General features: G+C 42.3%; 1 protein-coding gene across 4 annotated transcripts; it reads left to right on the top strand.

Annotated features, from left to right (window-relative positions):
• Positions 1-1,238: 1,238 nt before the first annotated feature.
• GJA3 (gap junction protein alpha 3) lies at positions 1,239-15,460 on the top strand. 4 transcript variants are annotated; one of them, XM_074860080.1, is made up of 5 exons: positions 1,239-1,310; positions 2,336-2,413; positions 2,880-2,958; positions 3,175-3,276; positions 8,196-15,460. In XM_074860080.1, exon 5 carries the CDS (start codon positions 8,213-8,215, stop codon positions 9,746-9,748), a length of 1,536 nt encoding a protein of 511 aa, XP_074716181.1. In that variant the 5' UTR covers positions 1,239-1,310; positions 2,336-2,413; positions 2,880-2,958; positions 3,175-3,276; positions 8,196-8,212; the 3' UTR covers positions 9,749-15,460. The 4 variants fall into 4 exon arrangements, with proteins under 4 accessions (XP_074716181.1, XP_074716182.1, XP_074716183.1 ...); XM_074860082.1 differs by lacking the exons at positions 1,239-1,310; positions 2,336-2,413; positions 2,880-2,958; positions 3,175-3,276 and adding exons at positions 4,894-4,974; positions 6,674-6,772; positions 7,232-7,410; XM_074860081.1 differs by lacking the exons at positions 1,239-1,310; positions 2,880-2,958 and having other exon boundaries at positions 2,173-2,413.
• The last annotated feature ends 1,362 nt before the right edge of the window (positions 15,461-16,822 follow it).

Consider the following 16,822-nt stretch of genomic DNA (forward strand, 5'->3'; position numbering starts at 1 on the left):
GGGGGGGTTGTGTGGAGGGGGTGGGGTGGGTGTGGGGGTGGGTGTGTGTGTGTGGGGGGGTGTGTGTGGGACCGTGTGTGGGTGTGACCATGTGTGGGTGTGTGTGACCGTGTGTGGGGTGACCGTGTGTGGGTGTGTGACCGTGTGTGGGTGTGTGACCGTGTGTGGGGTGACCGTGTGTGGGGTGACCGTGTGTGGGTGTGTGACCGTGTGTGGGTGTGTGAGCATGTGCGTGCATGCGTGCAAGTCTGTGAGCATGTGTGTGAGCGTGTGAGCGTGTCTGCGCCAGTGCGTGAGTGTGTGCGCGAGTGTCTGTGCAAGTCTGTGAGCGTGTAAGCACGTGTGCGCGTGCGTCTGTGAGCATGCGCGTGCGTGTGAGCGTGCGTGAGCATGTGCGCGAGTGTATGTGAGCATGTGCGCGAGCGTGTGCATGTGTGTGAGCGTGTGTGCATGTGAGCGTCTGTGCGGGTGTGTATGAGCGTGTGCGTGTGTGTGCGCGCGCGACCGGGCGGTCCCCGCTCGGTCCCGCGTGTCCCTCCCGGCAGCCCGGCGCTGGCCGGGCCCCCGGCCATGACCCCCCTTCCGCCGGCGCCGGAGGCCCCGCGCCCCCCGGGCGGCCGGGAGCGCCGCTTCCGAGGGGCAGCAGGAGGCGGGGGCGGAGCGGGGCGCGCAGGTAGCGGCTTCCGCCGCGCTGCCTTCGAGCGGAGCCTGTGGGGCGGGCGGAACCCCCGGCGGGGAGGGGTTTCTTAGCGCTTTTGTCCTCTCGGAGGAAGAAGCCGTTTATTTCTCAGGAAATCCCACCCTGGCCCGCGAAGGAGGATGGATTATCTGCACAGTGGCAACGTTTTAAAAGCCAGGGAGGGAAGGGTAAACGCCCCCGCTGCTCCGCTCGGAGCTCCCCGGGTGAGGAGACGGGGCTCCCGGCCCGCAGCCCCTCGGAAGGGGCTGATGTGAAGCCGGCGGCTCTGCCCGCGGTGGGAGGCGGGCAAGGGGAGGGGAGAGAGGGAGTGACGGGTGCCCGGTGCCTACAGGGGAGGCCGTCCGCGGTTCCCCGCCACAGGCGGGCTGTGGGCAGCCAGCCGCCCGAGGGGCACGTTGCCAGCCGAGGCAGCAGGTAGGGCGCTGGGCACCGGCCTCCCGGCGCGTCCCGCCCCGCCCCTGCACCCCCCCTCCGCCGCTTTTTTCCGTAGCCCGAGCAAAGTTTGGGGGTTCTTTCCCCCCCGATTAAATGAGCTATGCGCCAACACTGTCTGGACTCTTCTGAACGAGTTAAGCTTTTGCTACTTAAAATAGCCTTGCTCCCGCGAAGCGTAAGTAGAGCGACCCTGGGCTGCGCCGCTCGGCCGGCGGCTCCGGGGCCCGGGCCCGCAGCCGGCGGAGGGGGCTCGGCCGGCGGGGACGTGGCGGCGGCAAGAGTCGGAGCCTGCGCTGGGGAGCGGGAGGCGGGAGCCTGCCGGGGGCCTCTGCCCGTTTGCCGTGCCCCTCGGCCCTGGGCTGGGCGCCAGGGAAGGGCAGGGCGAGGCCGAGGGCTGCTCGTCGTGCTGAGGAGGTGCTCGTCGTGCTGAGGAGGAAGGGTAGAAAGGGCCTTACTGCTTTAAATACCTCCCCGGGGCACCCCGGTGTGTGTCCGCTCTTCCCGCCACACCGAGGGAGGCGCCTGCGGGCAGCGGGGCGTGCAGACGGGACCGATAACTGAGCCCGATGTGGCAGGGAAAGGTGTCCAAACCTCACAAAGTACCTCAGAAAATGCAGCGGAGGGGGAAGCACCAAATATCATTTGTATCCGGGATTGTTGTGGCTGTTGCCCACCGAAGCGTGCGTTTGTAGGGGCATGTAATTCCTTCCTTAAGGGTTACCACTAGCATTTCAACACTGGTGTGCATTTCAAGCCAGTTTTACACTCCGAGTAAAGTTAAATCCTAAATATAAAGCGGAGCCAGAGTTGCTTTTACCCTTGTGTGTGGTGCCACACAGACTGATGGAGTTCACGAGTGTAACCCAAGATGGTTCTGGGGTTTCTTGAGGTGAGCTCTGAGTCGTCGCCCCTTGCAAACACTTTCTCCTGACGGTGGGGAAAACGGCTGGGTGGCCTCCCTGCATTGACCAGGCTTTTACCTCATTCTGGTCACATCTTTGGTCTGAGAGTTACCAAAACCATGCCAGTTACTCACTTGTTCACTTAGGACCCACAAGGGATGCAAAATATTGGAGATTAATAAACTCTCTTTGGAATTCTTTGGAAGATACTTCTAGCTTGATTAAGCAAAAGTTTGCCAATGTTATAAGCAAGAAAAGTTGTTTCATTTGTGTTTGTTTTTTTTTTTTTTTCCTGTAGGCAAAAAGAGTACCAGAAAAGTATTTGGGTTCAGCACTGACTCGCTGAAGAAATCGCATAAGCCTAGGATGTTACTAGGTATGCTGAGTGTGTGTTAGGTCTTTAAAACACTGGCATAGATATGAAGAAGAAACTGAACAGAGTGGTCAGAGCTAGCGGAGTTTCCCTTTAAAGGAAATTTAAAGGGAAAAGGGAAAATCCTACTGGAACATTTTAGAATTAAACTAGCAAAATATTTAGATGGTTTCCATAAGACAAAAATGTACTTTAAGAAGTTTAAACAGGGTGTATAGCACCTCCCTTGCAATTACTGTAACTTGCCTGAAGTCCCCTCAGACTGATACTTGTCTGTTGATGTACCTGCTTCTCTGCAGTGAAAAAGGGTCTTGAGTCTCTGAATGCCAGAAGGGCTCGTCTTTCCTTTGTATATCTGGGGCGGGGGGCGGGACACTCCTTACTGTGCAGTTTTTAGATCTGTGTGGCTGATCGTATGTGGGCACCTGACAGATCTGACTCATTCATGCTTCACTCACTCGGGATGTAGGGACTGTTGCCCTCATGTTCGACGGCTGTTCCATAGTCCCCTGGTAGCTCCACACCCTTCACACCTTTCAGTTTTATTGGTAAGTCACCATCTTTTAATTCCAACGTAGAGCTCTAAGATGGCATTTGAGTATTCTGGGGGAGGAGAGGGGTTACTTTTTGTCCTGTTTTTCTCCTGTGAGTAGTGAATCAGAGCAAGGGTTTGTTATACCAGGGAACAGAGAAGTTTAACAGGCGGGGTGTAGTTCTCCTCCTGGGCTCAGCCTTGCACTCCTTGCACTTTTTCCTTTACTCAGGCCAAACTTTCACTCAGAGGTCAAGTGAAGTCAAGAAGAAGTCAAGAGAAGTTTTGCCTGGGATTTAAGGAGAAGGCTCCATAGCAGTAAAGTAAGTTTAAGGTAATAACAAGGTCAGCTAAGGAATTAATTTTTAACAAGTGTTTAAAATACAATGAAAGTGATAATAGATGTGTCTGGAAGTATGACACTACGAGCAAGAAGAAGGGTATTTTTCAAGTCCTCATTTAAACAAGTTTATTAAATGAATTATGAAACTTCCATTGTGAATTATGAAACACCCACCGTTGTGTTTCATATATAGGTACATGATCAAATACCGTTAGGTTTCACTGGATATTATAGTAGCTCATTCTCTCCTTGCATGTCTGCCAGTTTGTCTGGAATGTCATGGTCATGCTGCAGACTTTGTGCAGGGTGACTACTTTTATTGGATTTAAATTAGCAGAGTTAAAAACCCGGTAGTAATGGAGATGCCTGATTGTTTAGTGTAAAAACAAAGGAAATATTACAGGTTGTTTTCTCTTTTAACAGCATTTTTTTCTCATACTTGTTTATAAAATCCAGATAATTTTGAAGATAACCTAAATCCCAAGATTTTACTGTCACAAGGAATGAAAGAAAATGTGGACTGAATTTAAGAAGTCATATTCAGACAAGGACATCTGTTAGGTTTCTAAATAATTGCTAAGGGACATTTTTTAGATATACCAGTATAATAAAATCATAAATACACTAGGTGTCATAATCTGATAATGTATGTAACATAGCTGTGTAGTTAGTTATGTGTGTATATGTGTGTGTATCTGTATATAAATACATAAACATATACATGTATGAGTAAAATTATAAATATCTTATTTCACACACTTGATACATGGTGATGAGCCTCTTTGGTGATGTCATTAGAGATAGAAATAATAACTGGCAAGTTTATAGATGACACTTGATAATTATTTCTCTCCTGTAGAGGGATATATATGACATCACCGCTTTTAAAATTTATTCTCTCTTGCTCGTTCTCTTTGTCACACACACACAAACACACATACAGCGTCCACAAAGTGTATTTGTGCATGTACTAAACCTAATAATTAATAGCACAGCATTGATTCTTAAACTGAATGCCATGCCAGTTTTTATGAACTGCTTGTTTTTCAATACTTGTCTCAGAGGAATGATTTTCTAAGTGACACAAACAATATACGACTCTCAGTTCTTATTAAATGATCACAAGGTTCATGAAATCCTTGCTTTTCATACCACTGAATTCGCTTGCTTTCTGAGACAGATTCTCTGTTATTCCCTAGCGGGTATTTCCTCATGAATGTCGTGAAATACTGATAAAGATGTTTCCTTTCTTAATCTGCATTTTTTCCAAACGCAGAAAGAAACAATGTCTCCCTTCACAATCCATATGTAAGATTGGGGTTTAGCGGTTGCCTAGCTCTGTATTTCAGCAGCACTGAAAGTAGTACTGTACAGTTGAAGTTTATGTAATACTACAAAAGAAAGCTTGGAAAGCTAAAATACTGAGTTGTGGCTGTTTAAATTTAGATTTCGGTATTTTATTGTTGAACTTCATGGTGACAGCTCAAATATTCTGTGAGCTCTGTGAGCCCTCCGGTTTTGTTTGATGTCATTTAATCATTATTTATATCAAGGCACCCCTTTAAGATTGTAGATCTGATTTTTGGATGAGTTATGTTGGCTTTGAGAATTACTCTCTGGAGAATGTATTGACATCGAAGAAAGATACGGGACCTGGATTTCTGAGAACGCTTCAACCAATGGAGATACGTATCTTTGCATTGCCCTTCCCGTATTTATGTACTATGGGTAATACATGTGTAGTGAAGGCAGTGATCGCTGTGATTCATACTCAGGTGAACACTGTGGTTTTCACCTCTGTGGTTAAGATGCTGTGAAGTATATGCTCGCTGCTTAAACACTTTGTGTACAGGATGAATTTGCACACTCTGATACACAGAAATAAATCTTTTAATTAATGTAAGCATTAGAATAGCTTTTTAAAGCGTATCCTTTGAGAAATGTGTCATGTCTTTGGTATCCTGAATTATCTCTGCCTGGGCATTGTTGACCTGCAGTAAAAGGAAAAAACATCCTCAGGCATATTAGTGTATGGAGAATGATTGAGAATAAATTAGATATTATTTGTAATCTTTCCTTTTTTACAAATTGTTATTTTTCTTCTTCCACTAATCACTAGATAATTCTTCAGAAAGGCACAAAAAATCCTACTTTCATTGTACTCAACATTGCCTGTTGATCTTAGTAAGAGATACACTCCAGTGTGCCTAGAGGGGAAAATAAAAGATTGCTACCTCTGTTCACCTTACAGTGCAGGGGTTATAATTTTTCATGAGGGCAAATCAAATTCATTTTTTTTAAAAATAGAAGGTAATATCTTTTTAAAGAACAGTGTGTGGCCTCTGTGCCATTGGACTTAAGGGTAATGGCAGCTGTGCTGAAAATGGACCATAATTAATGAATTAAAGAAGACTTAATGTGCTAACTTCTGCTGATTAATAAACTTTCTATTACAAGTATTAGTAACAAAAGAACAAACTGTAACTTTGTCTACTTATCTGAGCTGCCTGTTTTGCTTGATCTGGATAGAAAATAAAGAGTGAGGCAGAACTGAACAGAGAAGCACAGAACAATGCAAAGGATAGCAGAGAAATTAGATACTGAATTTAGGGTTATGCTAAACTTCTTTAATCCATCAAATATCACATTATTAATTTTGCTGTTCCTACATTTTCCTACTCAAAATGAGGCTATTCCCAAACAACAGTTTAGTTCTGTCCAAAGATGGTACTAAAGTGAGTATATCTTCAAATGGTTTTGAGTAAAAAGGATAAAAAATTAATTCATTATTCCCTGAAAAATTAATACTTCTCAAGATTAAAATGACTTCACTGTCCAAAATACTGTAAACCTCATAAGATTGAGAATTAAATTTTAAAATTATATAAACATTAAATTAAGATTATAAAAATAAAGTATTCTAACAATTTATTCTGTTTTGGGCTACTATTTTAAGTGGGGAAAAAAACACACTTGTCAAAAAAAAATCTGAATATACTTAAAAATATTACTAAAAATTGTTTTAGGACCGGGGACATTACTACACAAAATCGGTATTTCATTGTTAATATCATCATTTGCAGTTTACCGTGCTATGCTGGAAAAATAATTCAGTTATATTAAAGGTAGTGTGGTTTTGTAGAATATCCAAGATCTATTTTTTTTAGGAGTTTTTGTTGAATTAACTTTGTGGGGATAAAAAGTGAATTAATATTCCAGGATTTACAAAAATGCAAAATACTAACAGATGTGTTGTTGCTTTTTGTGTGAAAGTGTACTATTCTGCAGTTACAGTATTTCATTGCTTCATTGTAAAATTGAGTTATAAAAAAAAGAACTTAAATAACTTTAATTTCTTTAATTACCTTAACTAAAAGCCTGAAAGAAGTTCAGTACAGACTTTGGAAATGCTTCCTCTGGAAAAACAGTGACATCATTGCTGGAAATCACAGTAACATAATATCGAGAATAGTCCATTTTCTTAGTGGTAAATTCCTACCTGTAATGATGAATGCTTTTTCTTCTTGGGAGTTGTAAGACACATGGGTATTTGAACAAGAAGTATAAGTATAAAAACAAAAATAGTAAAGTGTAATTCAGTTGTATTTATAAAATATTCTGAGATTTTTAAGCAATCGGTCTTTTCTGATGGTGGTTTTTTGCATGCAAATTGTTATATCTGAATTATAAGTATTTTTGAAGGTATTGAAGTTAGCTGAAAGTAAAGGTGTATTTTGTTTTCAGTTGAAGATAGACATATAAATATAGATGTGTGTTCATTAAGATAATGAAATGTACTTCTTACATATATTCCAATATTCTTACATATATTCCAATTAGGAGCAGGCCAAGGATAACCAAAGTGATACCAGCAGATAATAGCTTGTTTCTCAATTGAAGGCAGCTTGTGAGGAATCTGATCTTTAAAAAAATCTTGTACTTTAAGCCTTTCCAAATCAGAAGTTGTGTCACTGCCTAGAATTGGACATGGGAAGCCCAGCATACATGAATTGGTGGAAACTACTGAGAATATTTACCAGCTGTTTGTCACAGAAGTAAGGTCACAGGATATGATTTTATTTTTCCAAGAAAATCTCTGTGCACAGTTGCCGAAGTGCCCTTAAGGTTTGTTTGTTTGTTTGTTTTAAATAATGTTGCAGTACATGTAGTTCAGTAACACCAACTGTCAGGACAGGAGGGGAAATGGCATGGAAAACTTCCCACCATTCCTCTCAGAATTTCTCATTCTTCCCGATATTTCAAGTAACTTAAATAATTCTCTTTTTAGAAATAAACTCAAACGTGACTAGGCTTTGAGAACACATTCCAAAATTAAACTGTAAATTCTGTAGGTTTTTAATAATTATTTTTCTGTGTTTGTACAGTATGAAAATAGCAGAGACCTGGGACATTATTAACCTCCTGAATGCTGGAGTAAATAAGTCCTGATACAATAAGATGATTAGAGTTAGGCAAACTTTATATCACACTCAGGTGCAAGTGCAGTCACATCAATAGTAGGAATATTCTGTTTAGTTGAACTGATTTCCATCTGTTCTTTTCTAAAAATAGGCAAGAACAATTAGAGGCATCTCAGGTGGAGAAAACAGAAAACATGTTTTTTAAATATTTAAATGTTTAAATTCTAGTTATGAATCTTGCACGTTGTATATAGACACTTGAACCTGTATGGGCTAGGTGAAAGCACTAAACATCCCGCTTCTGCGCTCACTAAAACCCATGACTGCATCGTCACAAGGTTATGTAGTTCTTAACATGTGTGCAATATTCTGCAAAAGGAAGTACACTTAAGAAATGTCATTTGTTGAGGATCAGTCTGTTCTGTCCCAGCATTGTGTAATTGTAAGATTTTTAACATTGCTCTAATTGCTCTGATGTTCTTATTGTAGGTTAGAAATCTGAAACAATGGGTGACTGGAGCTTTCTGGGGAGACTGTTAGAGAATGCACAGGAGCACTCCACGGTTATTGGCAAGGTTTGGCTGACGGTACTGTTTATCTTCAGGATACTGGTGCTGGGGGCCGCTGCTGAGGAGGTCTGGGGAGATGAGCAGTCAGACTTTACATGCAACACTCAGCAACCTGGTTGCGAAAATGTTTGCTATGACAAAGCCTTCCCCATTTCTCACATCCGCTTCTGGGTGCTGCAGATCATTTTTGTCTCCACTCCAACCCTCATCTACCTGGGCCATGTACTGCACATTGTACGCATGGAGGAGAAGAGGAAAGAGAAAGAAGAGCTGAAAAAGAAGGGAAGCATCAAAGATGGCAATTACCCAGGAGCAGCAGTGTCTGGCAGTGGTGGTGGAGGAGGCAGCAATAACATCAAGGATCCTCTTGTCAAAAGGGGGAAGGAGAAGCTCCCGATCCGTGATGAACGCGGTAGAATCCGCATGGGGGGGGCCCTGCTCCGTACCTACGTCTTCAACATAATTTTCAAGACACTGTTTGAGGTGGGCTTCATTGTGGGCCAGTACTTCCTGTATGGCTTCGAGCTAAAGCCAGTGTACCAGTGCAGCCGCTCACCTTGCCCACACACTGTGGACTGCTTCATCTCAAGGCCCACTGAGAAGACCATCTTCATCATCTTCATGTTGGTGGTGGCCTCTGTCTCCCTGCTGCTGAACATGCTTGAGATATATCACTTGGGATGGAAGAAGCTTAAGCAGGGCATGACAAGCCGGTACAGCCTTGAGATGCCTGTTGCAACAATGACACCAGTCATGGTAACAGGGGAGTCCAAACCTGTTACCCTGCCACCACCGGCACCACCCGTGGTGGTAACGACTGCCGCGCCCCCCCCTGTTCTGCCTGACACCCGCACTGTCACGCCGCTGCTGGCCCCGGTGACCATGGCACCGTACTATGCTGCAGCTACTCCAAGACCACGGCCCCCCTCCAACATGGCCCCCATGGCCAGCTACCCTGTTGCTTCACCAGTTCCTGAGGAGAGGCACCGTGCTGTGACTCCCACGCCCATCTCCACTCCTGTCACCATCCCGACCCCCATCCCCACACCCACGCCAGCCGTCGTCAACTACTTCAACAGCAACAGCCGTGCCCTGGCAGCTGAGCAGAACTGGGTCAACATGGCAGCTGAGCAGCCGGAGAAGGTGCCCTCCAGCTCGGCTGGCTCCTCTACCCCCAGCAGTGTCCGGCATCACCTTCCCGAGCAGGAAGAGCCACTGGAGCAGCTACTCCCACCCCCAGCTGGGCCACCCGTCGCTGCAGCCAACAGCGGCAGCAGCACCAGCCTGAGTGGGGCAAGCGGCAGCAAGTGGGATGTGGAGGGTGAGGAGGAGCTGTCAGAGGCACGGCCCGTCTCAGCTGCCTGCACCACTGTGGAGATGCATGAGCCACCGCTGCTCGTAGACACACGGCGCTTGAGCAGGGCCAGTAAGTCGAGCAGCTGCAGAGCCAGGTCAGACGACCTGGCCGTGTAGTGCGGTCGCCTCTGCTCAGAGGAGCAGGTGATGGAAGGCAGAGTGGGCAGGGGAGCTGCCCGGGGAGGCTAGGCCTGGCGTGGGTGGGAAGGCCTGGGCTTCAAACTTTGATGCTTGCTGTTTTTGCACTCTGTGAGTTGTAGTGGGGAAAAATATCAACATTTTCTAATAGGTCAGGGGTGGCCAAAGCACAGCCTGTGGGCCAGGGGACCAGTCCCACTTTCCTTCATGTCCGTGGCAGATCTCCCAAGGGCAGCCATAGGGAAGGCCTGCACAGATAACAGGTGGGGATGGGAGCTGGCCATGTGTCCCGAGGCTGACTTTAATCTGAGAAAAATGTTAATAACCCTAGTGCCCATATGCCTGGCTGTCATCTCCCTCTTGCCCTTGCCTTCACTTCCACCCTTTTTCATATAAGCTCTACATGAGTAGGTGCAATGATTTTTTTTCTTCCTCTTAAATCTTACATAGCCCTATGGCAAACATCAGGGTGGCATATTGCCTGTTGGCAGCTGTCACCTCTACGGACCAACTTGTTATATTAAAAGTGACTCAGTCTCTTCCATATAACATGCCTTAATGAAGCCTTTGTGCTCATGGCAAATCACCAATGTGGTCCTCGGCCGGGCAAAGTTTAGGTAACCCCTGTAATAGATTTTTGAGGTTCATATTTCTATGATTTTTTTTACTCTTGACCTGTTAGGAAGTGTTCGGTTTGACCTTCTATCCAGTGTTTGCCGAACATGATCACACCATGTTTTTAAGCCCACAAATATGTTTGAGCATGTTTGATTATAATTTTAGATGACTTCTGAAATTGCTTAGAGGAGGACAGGAATTTAAACCACACCTCAGAAATTATTACACAGAACAATTTATCTTCAGAAAGCAAGGATTATGATTTCAATACATTGTGGCCCCATACGTTGCCCGTGGACAAACAATAGGATAAAGTACAGCTCTGCATTTTAGACTATTAGATATCAGCTTAAGTTTGTTGGAAAAATGCTTTTTAGAAGTAAACTTGAGTGCATATTTTTAAGTATTTGAACATTTTGAGAATAATTTTGATCTGTAGGTTTAAAGTTACTTGACTGTGTAATTAATCATTTTAGTTTGATCTTTGATCTTACAAGAAAATGTAAGGGAAAGAAACTTACTAATGGTAAAATTCCCAAAGCAACATTATTTCCTGTTGTGTTCTACCCTTTCCTTTAACAACAATCTGTAGTGTCTTACAGGTCAGTGAAAACAGATTTAGACAATATTGTATTGCAGAAAAGGTGGCTAAAATATCTGGGCAACATGCTAGTGGATGAAGGGTCTATTCTGATCCCACTGAAGTCACTTGCAGAATTTCCATTCAATTTAACAAGGAGCAAGATTTGGGGATGGATCTTGCAGGCCTTATTCAAGCAAAACTAACATTTGCGTGTTTAGTTTTGGGAGCCAGAAGGAATATAGATTTGGGGCCTTAAATAAAGACATAAAAATCCTGCTTTTGAAAATTGTGTTTCCCTTAAAAATGGGTGGAGGAAACTACTGGGTATTTTTTTCTAAGGTGCAGCTTTCCTTACAACTGGCTCTGTCCTTTATTCCTTAGTAACAAGTACTCTCACAGACATTAGTCAGAATTTGGAATGCCTGATAATGCTCGGGAGATTTTGGGTACAAAAGGAATGCAGAATTAGGCCCAACTTCTGTTCTAAGCAGAAGCCAAAACAACTGAAGCTCGGAGTCAGTCCTATTGCTGCTATAAACTGAAAGTACTGTAACTGGAGAAGAGCAGTCAAACACACTGGGATAGCCCTTTACATCTTCAAAGTATTTGGCCTGGCAGTGCAGTCCTTTCTCAGGCAAAGCAGGGTCACCCTGTAGCAAGTAGTTACAATTGCCAGTTATCTCTGCTGTTAAATGTTTTCCTGAATGTGTTTATTTTATTCAACAGTTAAAATATATTCTCACTGCTCAAGATTAAACATTTATTTTTACTACTGCTTTCTGAGTAGACACAAAGAGTTTCTCACGATCAGAAGCACTGTTCTGCAACCCTTAGGCATGTTGTTTCATGACTTCCTTGACCTGCTTGTGGTGAACCAGGCGAGAAGTCTTTCTGCTGCTACTGATCTTGAGGACAGACACTGCATTAAAAGTCAATGTTCAGGAGTACAATAAAGGTATTTACTATTAGGTGTTCAGCTTCAGGCATGGTCTCGTGAATATTCTATGTTATAAGCCATAAAAACCCTTTCTGCAAGAAAGCTAAAAGGTAAATTCTGCTTTCTGTTGTATCCATGCAACTATGCTGAACTTAGACTAAAGCTGTTAAAGTTGCCAAGATGTAAACAAAGGCAGAGTTTAACACTCAAAATTTTAAATTTACTAGCATCTATTTTGTAAGTTTTGCTAACTGCCAAGTAATTATATTGCTGAAATAATGCAATATGCATCTCTGTATTTTAATACATCAAAATTCATGGGCTGTACTTTCCTTTCTTTTATGCTTCTGAAGAATGAAGTCAAAGTCTCTCTGGAGTATATTTATATAAACCAGACCACCTGGAATATGTGCTTTTTTTATATCAATGCCTGAGAGCAAAACTGACTTGTTTGATGGAGCTCTGAATCTTGCAGTCTTTGGTACAACCCTCACAGAGTGTGTCCTGCAGGATTGCATCCATATTATATATAAAAATTAAAACAGAGATAGGTTTAACTTAGAATCAACTGATACCTAGTCTGCCCTTTTCAAGTTAATGTGTGTGGTTAGACCTGCTGAGTGTTCAAGTGCTTTTGTGGAATATGTGGTATTTTCAGGCAGAGTAACTACTGGAAAGCTGTAAAAGATCGTTTTTCCTGTTAGGTGAAGCTCGGGGGGAGAAATGTAACTCTATTGCAACCCCTAAGAGAAATCTGACGGAACAGCCTCCACATCCAAGCAGTACTGGTCTGAGAAAGCAAAGCTACAACTTGCAGGTTGTGCTTTTAAGATCAGCTTAAGTTCCATCATGTAACTATACAGCGTCAAGCTTCTTGGTTACCTACAATTTCGTTTCGAGTCCAGTAATTGTTTCTACATTTAAGCCCATGTAACTGTTTTGGCAGAACTGCCCCATAGTGCTTACAACTGCTTTTAGTTGCTGCATCACATCTGGAATCAGATTTGTTGGAAAAAAATCTTATTGGTGTGGCTGATTTTGAGTACTTTAATCTTTACTCATGAATGATCACTGAATTCAACATGCTGTGAGTAAAGCATAACTATGCAGACTTCCATAGTTCGAGAAAATACGTACAAACACCAACTAACTTGCAGAACAGAGTCTGTTGGCAAAAATAATCTGCTAATTTCCAAGTTGTTTACTCTTTCACATCAATTAATTCCAAAGAGGGAACTGCTAGCAAATGATACTTTGATTTAGCCTGGTCATATGGCTGTTCAAGCCACAATCCTGTAAGATCTTATACACACACCTAACGTGAAACCAGTAGGAAAGTTACTGCAAAAGCGGAAGTCAGAACAGAATCGTGCCTGATATTAAGCAAACTGAAAAAAAACCCACTCATTTTTGCTCTTTGAGTAGAATGATTGTGGAAAAATTCTTCTCTCTCTTACTTGAGGTTTAAAAAAATGCTAAGGTAAGCTATGGAAAAGAAAAGAAGAAAACTGAAAAAAAGATACTCATTGAACAAGTTACCAGGTGTATGATGTGCTACTCTTTTTGCAGTAAGTCAACTCACTGGTATTAGTTGACCCTGCTTGGAGCATAGGGGGTTGGGCTAGATGACTTCCAGAGGTCCCTCCCAACTGCGATGATTATATGAAACATATTTTCCAAATCACTGATTTCATTAGTACATTTTTCATAAAGATATAGTAAAAATGTATCTGCATTGCACATAAATACATAGTTTCTTGGCCATGGACACAGTTGATCTGTTTTCTATCACTGGGCTTTTTTAATTTGTGCAGCTGTCAGTTAATGCAAAAGAAAATGAAGTATAGACAATTAAAACCCCACATTTCTTCCCTTTGTATTTTGATTAAATGAAGACAGCCTGCTAGAACCTTCCCTTTATTAAAGTGGAATATTTTATCTATGAAAATCAATTTCTTGTTTTTTCGTAGATAAAAAAGTGCTCCTTGAATTTGTTGGTCCATGCTGACATAAAAAATCATAGCTTCTTGAAAATAGGTAGTATGCACTGAAAAAGCAGATAAACTGTGTTCTTTTCTGGTGTAATTTGGAAGCCAGTTGTGTGCAAAGTAGTACCAGGGATTGATTTGGCTCAGTATATTTGTCGTTCATCAAGGCACTTAGAACTAATTAAATGTCTGACATTTTGCAGCTCTTGAGATTATTTTCTGGTATGAATACATAACTGTAGGATCACTAAATTAATTAAGGCAAGCTTTAAAAATCAGATCAGTACTTAGGTCCTTTTTGGTTAGTCATGGGACCACCTCCTCAGCTGCTACAAACTGTTGTATTCCACTGAATTTACGTGGGTGACAATAGTCTGCAGAAGCAGAGCGTTGAGCCCCCAGGTCTTTTTGTTTAATACAGACACTAACACTGTGGATTTGAACAGGCTGGGTTTTTTTTTTTAATTCCATGTGTTTTTGTTTCATTTACTTTGATTTTTCTTGTGAAAAGTGTGCTCTTGTAATTTTGATTTTCTGAAGTTTACATTCGGTTTTTGATTTCAGATTGCACATTTGGATGAAATAAACTGTTTTCTAAGTTTACATTTGTATAAGAAGTAAAAGAATGACTCTGCCAATATGTTAAACCTAAGAGAGAAATGTCTTACTATAACATGGGAACTCTTCAGACATAAGGCAATACCATTAAAGACAATTAAACCTCATCACTGATCTGTAGTATCAGTTTTCTCTGTATAAGTAAAATACAGGAGCTGGATATATAAGGAGCACACTGTGGAAAAAGATAGTTTTCATCATTAACTCAATTATTACCAAATAAACTAAGGATCATTATTATTGATATGCCTTCTTGTGTGTTTAGAGGTTCAATGACAAAAACTAGCTGTGACATATGTCCTTTAAGAGCTAAATTTCAGCCTGGTTTAAAATTCCAAACAAAATACTTGTGGAGAAACACTGCACTGTTACACTGTAGAAGATTTTACAAAAAAATAAATGTTTTGCTTTCTAGCCAAGAATATGGTTCTGAGCCTGCAAATACACTATCATCCAAGTTATTTTTACTCTTGCAAATAAGACCATTAAAGGTAATGGGACTATTTGCATAAGCAAAAAACACTGATGTGAAGAAGAAATTGTAGATCTGCATTTTAAGTTTGTTGTAAGATGCCAATCAAATTCCAGAAGTTTCAGTCCTTGAAGAGTTATGCAAGATATGTGAACATATTTTAAGGTGAAGAATATATTCCTATTCCCATTGACACTGTTTCTCACAGTTAAAGGGTTGTAAAGCATGAGAAAGCTTACTCAGTTTTCTTGTTGCTTACCGGATGTTTGTCTTTTACATGACAGAATCTGAAAACAAACACAAGTTTTCTGGGCCCTCGGGAACTTGTAGTAACAATAAAAACAGCAAACAGTTAAAAGTGCTGTCTTCAAAGAAGTGCCTTGTGTATTAAATTCTGTAAGAAACAAGTTGATGTAAATGTTAATTTACCTCATATGTTTACAAAATTGTGACTAAATAAACTTTTTGTACCACAGCATTGCCTCTTTTAAATTTTCATGATTGTGTAGATGGTCTTTTAAAATACTAATGTGACGGAACAGTTAACCAAAGTCAGTTAGCTCTCTCCCTTTATTCACTTACGCTGCTGCTTCCCTTCTTCCTATATGAAGGTGCTCACTGAATTGCATCTGTTGGAAAACTGGATGTTGAAAGCCATCTCCCTGCAGAACTCCCGGTGGCTTCAAAGGAAGTTCACAATCCAGAAGACACCTGTGATCAAGACCCACTCTAGCAGGTGCAAGGGGTGAAATGCTGACCCTCTTGAAGTCAGCGGGAGGTCTGCCTCTGCCTTCTGCCGAACACAGTTTTCACCTGTGACTTTTATTTTGACACACCAGCCACTGTTCATCTCATGCTGTGTGGTGTGGTGTTAACAGTGAGTCCCATGTTTTCCCCCAGTGCTGACTTGCTAACTTTCATTTATCCATCCAGCTGTTGTGTCTAGACTGTTACCTGTAAATGTGCGAAGGATTTTAGTGCAGGGAAAATGTGTCCTTACTGGGGATAATACAGAGTACCCACTGCATTTGAAATTTGCTGATTTGCCCCTTATAGGCAAAGTTCACAGTTTAGCACACAGAAGTGTAACCCAATTTTGTACTGAAAATGTACAATGTACTAAAGGCAAGGTAGTCTAAGGATTGTATAGTCCAGTGCAGAGGCCAGGACCAGGTTTCCAAGAAGTTTAACTTGTGAAAAGCAGCAACGTGGGCAAGACTCAGTGACTCTTGCAGAGTGTTCAGTATGAAGGTTTTGTAAGACTTTATTTCATATGCAGCACTTATATGCACCTGGCAGGGCAGGATGGTTTCCGTCCTGTAGTACCGAGTGTTTGTCTCTCTTGTTTCAGTACAGTCGAGTGTATCTTTTTTGGTGTCTCTGGTGCTCAGGCAATGCTGTTTCTGCTTCACATGATATAAACATATGGTAAACTAGATTATTCACTCTCTTTGAAGACTGGGCAAGGGTAAAGCAAGCTGACAGGAGTGTAATATGGATAGTACTAAGATGATGCTTAGCAGTAATAAGCTAAGGAAGAAAGTGAATAAAGCGATGGGGTAATATCAGCTGTATTGCTAAAGATAACTCACTTGCCTCTTGCCAAGAGCATTTTTTACTACAAATGTATGCGGCCAGAATATGTTGCATACTTTCTATTTAGATGCATGTTTCATTGCAAAGTTCCACAATTTTGTCACTTGAAGAACAGACACAGAGTACTCCCAAGAGAGCCAAGAGCATCAGCTGGTGCAGATGCAGCTGTGTGCCGGGCTTTCCCTCGCTTGGGACACAGCCACGCTGCTGTCACCTTGCATCCACTGCCTCCTAAAGAATT

Source organism: Strix uralensis, chromosome 2 (assembly GCF_047716275.1).
Source record: "Strix uralensis isolate ZFMK-TIS-50842 chromosome 2, bStrUra1, whole genome shotgun sequence".
In the NCBI taxonomy this organism is placed as follows: domain Eukaryota; kingdom Metazoa; phylum Chordata; class Aves; order Strigiformes; family Strigidae; genus Strix; species Strix uralensis.

Coding starts and splice junctions, on each gene's coding strand:
- GJA3 (XM_074860080.1), top strand. CDS start 8,213: ATGGGTGACTGGAGCTTTCTGGGGAGACTGTTAGAGAATGCACAGGAG.